The following is an 8,079-nucleotide window of genomic DNA, read 5'->3' on the forward strand; positions in this document are numbered from 1 at the left end:
ACGGTGGTGCAGTGCTGCGTTCGCCAGCGCGGCTCCGGATCGAGCGTCGCGCGGGGTGGAGCGCCTCCTTGGCGGCTGGGATCGGGAGGCGAGGGAGAGAGAGGAGAGCCCATCCTGGGCCGCGGGTTGAATACCGCAAATTACAGGGATTTATTTGTAAAGTTGTCTAACGAAACGTTTTTCCCTTCAGAAGAGGAGTGCGGATTGAATATGAAGAATTACAGGGACTTTTCTGTAAAAACACCGACGACGTACGACCAGGAGCCATCGGTGCTTTATTAGTAGGTAAAGAGGTAAAGATAAAGATTAGAGCACCTAAAATCTGTTGTGGCGCGGTTGCAGATGCTTTTAGATTTAGACTCTGGTGTGCTTAGGGCAGACGACACTGCGGCGTGGACCCCGGCCGCTTTCCCCTCCTCCTTTCTTCTCTCCCAAGTCCCGGACCCTCTAAACCCTGCAAGCACTGGACAGCCACAGAAAACCCAGACCTGCCGCCGCCGCCACCGCCGTCGCCATGGTCGCCGCCGGAGCTCTCCACGCTGGCAGCCGTGTCCTCCTACCGATCCGCCGAAGCTTCAGCACACCCTGGTCCCACGTCCGCTCCCACCTCCACTCCACCAAGCCCCCTTCTGCTCCACTCCCGCCCCCACCTCCGCCGCCGCCTTCTTCCCACGCGGCGTCCACGCGCTTCACCCCTACCACTAGGAGAAGCGGATCAATCGGGTCCGGGGTAGTCACGTGGTACCTCGGCTCGATCGAGGCGCGGCCGCTGCTGACCAAGAGCATCACGGCTGCCACAATTTACACCGTTGCCGACCTCACCTCCCAGGTGACATTGTGTTCTTTCGCGTTATCTCCAAATCTTCATTTCCTGGGGGAAACGCCGAATCCTGGAACGGTTCAGAAAGTCGAAATCTAATACGCTTCGGCAGTCGGAGATTTGATATTCTCTTATGCTCTTATTTCGTATGTAATCATGGTCGTGATACATCATGTCGTTGTTCTGTTTAGGTCACAGAAACGCGGGATTAGCAAAAGTCAATTTTCTAGAAATGGTGCTATATTATCATCAGCATAAGTTCATAAGACACATTTTAGTGTAGCGAATTTCTGGAAATGGCACAGATCGAAAATATTGTTTGGAGTTGATCCAAATTCTAAACCTCCGAAGTAATGGAGATGCCTCCTCTTAGAAACTCGAAATGTAGTGCATTTGAGCGTAGGAATTTTTGACTTCAGATGCTACAGCCAGCATGTGGATTTTATCCTTTGGTTTTTTCACTGTCAGGAACACTGCTTTGCAGTATTGAACTCTTGTAATTGATTGCATTTACCGGTGAACCAGTTCATGTCAGAAACTAAGTTGCAATTGACTGCTGTTTTCTGTTTCCTTAGGAGGGGTATTGCTTCTTATATATTTTCTTCTGTTTTGTCGTTGCCTCTTCAGATGATCACACTTCCTGCTGAGGAGTCACTCGATCTAGTTAGGACTCTGCGCATGGCTAGTTATGGGATGCTGTTCTCAGGACCTTCACTGCACTATTGGTTCAACTTTATCTCAAAAGTAGTCCCCAAAAAGGATGTAGTGAGCACCTTCAAGAAGATGTTTCTAGGACAAGCAGTTTATGGCCCAATTATTAATTGTATTTTCTTCTCATATAATGCAGGATTACAAGGTATCATACTCATATGCCTTTCTATAGACATATTTAGATAGTTTTAAATTTACTATGTACTTATGTTTTGTCATTAATGCGCTTTCTGTTTTTTCCCCATCTTCTTGACTTGATTTTGTTTTTACTTGTCTTGGGACTTGCTTCTATGACCCCATCTTTATAATATTGACCTATCAACTCCAACTGTGCTGCTTTATATGCATGTCATTACTCTATTTCGGCATTGTTAATATACAAACAAATATCTGAGCGCACAATAACACACCATACACAATTAAGCTGATGTTTTTTGTTGTATTGTTTATTTGTGTTTAACCCTTAACATATTGTAGTAGAAAAGGTAAACATGTGGGATTAAAATTCAGTAGTTCCTTCCTGGGATTCTAAAGATTCGTTCTCTCCAAAGAAAAATAAAAGAATGTTAGAACCTAATTCCATTATTCATTTTCCTATTGTTGAATCCCTAATCTCCTTCATGCATTTACCATTTGTACTTTTAAGTCTGCTAGAGTTGAAACATCCTGCTTGGTTCTGAAATATCAGGTTTCCGGCCACAAATTATACTCAATGAGTTAGTAGGCCTGAAGGTGGAAGTGAAAGTAGTAAATGGCCAATTTTCAGACCATATATGGCACCTCATATTCTGCAGAGCATGAAAATAGTTGTATACCAGCTGTGCAGTTTTTTCTTGAAACGGTGTCTTTAAGGATTGTTAGAGCTGGGATTTTGTTTATTTTAGTTAAGTTTGCTTGTTTGTTTGGTAAAAAAAGATGCTACAACAACAACAACAACAACAAAGCCTTTAGTCCCAAACAAGTTGGGGTAGGCTAGAGGTGAAACCCATAAGATCTCGCAACCAACTCATGGCTCTGGCACGTGGATTGCAAGCTTCCACGCACCCTTGTCCATAGCTAGCTCTTTGGTGATACCCCAATCCTTCAGGTCTCTCTTAACGGACTCCTCCCATGTCAAATTCGGTCTACCCCTCCCTCTTGACATTCTCCGCACGCTTTAGCCACCCGCTATGCACTGGAGCTTCTGGAGGCCTGCGTTGAATATGCCCAAACCATCTCAGACGATGTTGGACAAGCTTCTCTTCAATTGGTGCTACCCCAACTCTATCTCGTATATCATCATTCCGGACTCGATCCTTCCTCGTGTGGCCACACATCCATCTCAACATATGCATCTCCGCCACACCTAATTGTTGAACATGTCGCCTTTTAGTCGGCCAACACTCAGCCATACAACATTGCAGGTCGAACTGCCGTCCTGTAGAACTTGCCTTTTAGCTTTTGTGGCACTCTCTTGTCACAGAGAATGCCAGAAGCTTGGCGCCACTTCATCCATCCGGCTTTGATTCGATGGTTCACATCTTCATCAATACCCCCATCCTCCTGCAGCATTGACCCCAAATACCGAAAGGTGTCCTTTTGGGGTACCACCTGGCCATCAAGGCTAACCTCCTCCTCACACCTAGTAGCACTGAAACCGCACATCATGTACTCGGTTTTAGTTCTACTAAGCCTAAACCCTTTCGATTCCAAGGTTTGTCTCCATAACTCTAACTTCCTATTTACCCCCGTCCGACTATCGTCAACTAGCACCATATCAATCATCTGCAAAGAGCATACACCATGGGATATCTCCTTGTATATCCCTTGTGACCTCATCCATCATCAATGCAAAAAGATAAGGGCTCAAAGCTGACCCCTGATGCAGTCCTATCTTAATCGGGAAGTCATCAGTGTCGACATCACTTGTTCGAACACTTGTCACAACATTATCGTACATGTCCTTGATGAGGGTAATGTACTTTGCTGGGACTTTGTGTTTCTCCAAGGCCCACCACATGACATTCCGCGGTATCTTATCATAGGCCTTCTCCAAGTCAATGAACACCATATGCAAGTCCTTCTTTTGCTCCCTATATCTCTCCATAAGTTGTCCTACCAAGAAAATGGCTTCCATGGTCGACCTCCTAGGCATGAAACCAAACTGATTTTTGGTCACGCTTGTCATTCTTCTTAAGCGGTGCTCAATGACTCTCTCCCATAGCTTCATTGTATGGCTCATCAGCTTAATTCCACAGTAATTAGTACAACTCTGAACATCTCCCTTGTTCTTGAAGATTGGTACTAATATACTCCTCCATTCTTCTGGCATCTTGTTTGCCCGAAAAATGAGGTTGAAAAGCTTGGTTAGCCATACTATCGCTATGTCCCCGAGACCTTTCCACACCTCAATGGGGATACAATCAGGGCCCATCGCCTTGCCTCCTTTCATCCTTGTTAAAGCCTCCTTGACCTCAGACTCCTGGATTCGCTGCACAAAACGCATGCTGGTCTCATCAAAGGACTCGTCCAGTTCAATGGTAGAACTCTCATTCTCCCCATTGAACAGCTTGTCGAAGTACTCCCGCCATCTATGCTTAATCTCCTCGTCCTTCACCAAGAGTTGGCCTGCTCCGTCCTTGATGCATTTGACTTGGCCAATATCCCTCGTCTTCCTCTCTCGGATCTTGGCCATCTTATAGATGTCCCTTTCGCCTTCCTTCGTGCCTAACCGTCGGTAGAGGTCCTCATATGCCCGACCCCTTGCTTCACCAACAGCTCACTTTGCAACCTTCTTCGCCATCTTGTACTTCTCTATGTTGTCTGCACTCCTATCCAGGTATAGGCGTCTGAAGCAATCTTTCTTCTCTTTAATCGCCTTCTGGACATCATCATTCCACCACCAGGTATCCTTATCTTCGCTCCTCCTTCCCCTGGACACTCCAAACTCCTCCAAGGCCACCTTACGAATGCAAGTCGCCATCTTCATCCACACATTGTTCGCATCCCCTCCTTCCTCCCAAGGGCCCTCCTTAATGACCCTCTCCTTGAACGCCTGAGCTACCTTCCCCTTGAACTTCCACCACTTCGTTCTAGCGACTTTGGCACGCTTATCCCGCTGGACACGAAACCGAAAGCGGAAGTCAGCAACCACCAGCTTATGCTGGGGTACAACACTCTCTCCAGGTATCACCTTACAATCTAGGCACACACGTCTATCCTCTCTTCTCGAGAGGATGAAATCAATCTGGCTAGAGTGTTGGCCACTACTAAAAAAAGATGCTAGTTGGAGATAAATTTGTCAATGGATATTTCGATACAAAAAGATAATATACAAGATAGTCCACTCAATTTTAATGCTCCTTGTTTATGTTTCATAAAATAATAATGCCAGAATTTATTGTTCTGTGCCTTCCAGCTGCGTCAACTAAGTGTAGTCATGCTACTAGACTGCAGTCTGTCCTTGCAGTCATGCCTATCTATTATTTTGGTCTTTATCCATGCAAACTTAGTATGACCGACGGACAACATAAGAAACACGTAAAAACCCAAAGGCTGGTGATTGTTTCGCTTGGTAAATTCTTCCTTCACTAACAGTCTGATGTTTATATGTTGAGGTGCAGTATTTCTAATTTGTGCTGGCATCCCAACTACACACACACACACACACACACACAATGATCATAAATTTACGCTTTGACTGGTTTCTAAGATCCTTCTATATATCTGGTAAAAATGTCCTTACTAACTAGCTTGCTTTAAATATTACTCCCTCTGTCTGGAAATACATGCCGGAGAAATGGATAAAAATGGATGTATCTAGAACTAAAATACGTCTAGATACATCCATTTCTCCGACAAGTATTCCCGGACAGAGGGTATAACGGTTTGAAGTGATCCATGATAAAGTTCATGACCTATGGGTCACGGACCACAATACCACCAATTTCATGATAAGGTTTGCATGCTCCGTAAAGAAATATAAGAGCTTTTAGATCACTACAGAGGGACTAGTAAACATTTATGCACACTGTGACCATGATGTGAGAAGCTATGTTCAGATAATCGTACATGAAGTTTACCTTCCCTGCCAACTTTAAACAAAAAATTCTCTTTTGCGTACATTCTGGCAATGACACTCATGAGTCCTCTAATTGCTTGATCGATATAATTCCCAGGTGAGACAATCCCAGAGATCATTGCAAGATTAAAGCGGGATATAATTCCGACCATCAAAAGTGGCCTCATTTATTGGCCTCTTTGTGACTTCATCACTTTCAAGTTTATCCCTGTTCATTTGCAGGTAATGTTAAGTCCCTGATATATTCTATCTATTTGAGCTTCAAACTTTGTTTGGCAGCAATCTGAACTGAGGATTATTTTTCAGCCGCTAGTAAGCAATTCCTTTGCGTTTCTTTGGACCATCTACCTAACATACATGGCCGGCTTAAAGAAACCAGGCGTGGAGGTGATCACGAGCTCTTAGTCATAACAAATGACTGAGTTTCTGCCAGTTATTTCTGAAAGGAAGTCTTCATGGGCATTACTTGGAACTATGACGGGGCCGTCATTACCACCAACTAGCTCATTGAAGCTTTGAATATTCAACGACCAAAACAGAGACAAACTGCTTGCTAGGCATATTTCGTTTTCAGTAGAGTAGTATCCGACAGGCTTTTCTAGTTTGCGTACAGTTTTGGCTAGGCATTTCTGTATGGATGGTAGAATGACACTAGGCATTCTCCCATCTTTCTGAAGTTTGTCATATTGCAAAACAAGCAGTTTTTACCAAATTGTCTGTGCCCAGTTATGCAGATGTTAGGTAAAATTGTTCTTGTCCCTAAGATAAAGTGGACAAGGCAAGGTTTACGCTTGAAGATCTCTACATACAATGCAACATTTGTTAGCGGATACTTATGTACATCTCCCTCCCTTGTACGCAGAAAGAAGGTGATTACACAGTTCGTTCACTTTTTCTTGACGTTGGTGTTCTTTGAAATGTTTTTGTTGTATTTTTTTAGATGTGAATGATGACTTCCTATTGATCGCATTCTCCTGATTGCAACGAATTAGTTTTTTGATGTACATATAATAATGCATATGCTTCTGTAAGCCACCCGTAGCTAAGCCATCAAGCCATCTTGAGACTTAAACATTGATAGAGCCAGGGAGACTGCGTGAGCTGATCATCATGCCTCTTGCTCTCATGTTGAAACCTCAGGTCTACATTGGACTCAGGGAATCGCTGCCCCGACTCTGATTCAGCAGAAGTCGACGATGTCACCGTTGGTCCAGACTCAGAGTTGGATGTCATCTCTTGCTTCCGCGTATCACCCCCAGTTGCTAGTGTCAGCTCCAGGTTGAAGTCCTCGATAAAAGGAGCGCGTGAGCGATCTGTATCCAGCATTGGTTCTGGTTCAGTATCCTCTCTTGCCTGAGCTGGGCTCCTCTTAACAGCCTGCATCTCCTTCATCAGCCGCTTCTGAACCTCGTATACGCGATGCAACTCATGAACCTGGTTCAACAAAAGACACATTCCTCGTTGAATACTTCCACCAATATAGATAGGAAGATGACACTACTTCTAACCAGACATTGGTTTACCTGTTGTCTGAATGTCTGCTCTTGCCTCAGGATGGCCATCTTCATATGTTTCTTCTCCATCTCTCACCGATCCACACGAAGTATCAGCCTCACCTGTTTCATCAGAGGCTTACAAATGAGTACCAAAAGTTTTCTCCCAACAATAGCAATATGCTGCATATGCATTCAATTATTGGAGCTTTGTTTATGTGCTGGTTGCGTGTCTGCTTGTCGTGAATTATCTCCTACGTTGAGATGGCGACACCCTCATGTGCAGCTTCTGAATGATTGTGCTTGCTTCTCTATAGCTCTGTACAAGTTCTATTATTCTCCACATAGGACTATCCAGCTTGCTTTGCCATTTTGCCAATTAATAAGTTGTATAGTTGTGTAAATGAGTATCCTATGCAAGCATAAATAAATGCTATGGTGGTGTGTGATGTGACCTAACACATTAGTCAGTTTATCTCTGAGCATGTGCACTGGTTTGTAACTGGGAAATAGCATGGGGGCAGACCAGGTTGTTTTTTCTGTTGAGAAATGTTGTATAAAAGTTTGGTATTTTCCTTGTGAATTAGCTGAGAGTTTTAGGGCAAAAGGCATATATCATGATACTATCGAAGATTATATGAAGGTAACAGAAACTATGCACGTCGGTCAGACAATTAGGACAGCTAAGATCGTGAGTTCGTGGAGGCAATGGCAAGAAGCACTTTTAGGTCTGATGATCTTAAAGTTCGTATGCCTGCACAATTCTAATTTTGGCTCCTAATATACTGGATTTACAAAAATATTTAGGTTTTCCTATCTGTACCTTGCAAAGTAACCTGAACTCTATCAGCCTTTCATTTCAGTGTAACAGAGCGATTGAACATCAACAGAAATTCTCTTACCCATTCCTGCCCAAATTGAAACCTAGCGAATTTACACCCTTTAAGTGTAGTATCGTTTGATTCTTTGAGATAGAATTATACTCCCTACTGTCA

General features: G+C 43.8%; 2 protein-coding genes across 2 annotated transcripts; one reads left to right on the forward strand and one right to left on the reverse strand.

Annotated features, from left to right (window-relative positions):
* The first annotated feature begins 389 nt into the window (after positions 1-389).
* Positions 390-6,480, forward strand: LOC123102737 (PXMP2/4 family protein 3). Its single transcript, XM_044524162.1, has 4 exons — positions 390-829; positions 1,448-1,676; positions 5,689-5,813; positions 5,898-6,480. The coding sequence occupies exons 1-4, from the start codon at positions 515-517 to the stop codon at positions 5,994-5,996; spliced, it is 768 nt and encodes a 255-aa protein (XP_044380097.1). The 5' UTR covers positions 390-514; the 3' UTR covers positions 5,997-6,480.
* Positions 6,481-6,511: 31 nt separating this feature from the next.
* Positions 6,512-7,207, reverse strand: LOC123102738 (uncharacterized; the record flags this gene model as incomplete). The annotated part of the gene is given in 2 exon segments (XM_044524163.1): positions 6,512-7,025; positions 7,115-7,207. Coding segments are annotated over 2 exon segments (444 nt in total). The 3' UTR covers positions 6,512-6,641.
* Positions 7,208-8,079: the final 872 nt, after the last annotated feature.

This window comes from Triticum aestivum, chromosome 5A (assembly GCF_018294505.1).
Source record: "Triticum aestivum cultivar Chinese Spring chromosome 5A, IWGSC CS RefSeq v2.1, whole genome shotgun sequence".
Taxonomy (NCBI): Eukaryota; Viridiplantae; Streptophyta; class Magnoliopsida; order Poales; family Poaceae; genus Triticum; species Triticum aestivum.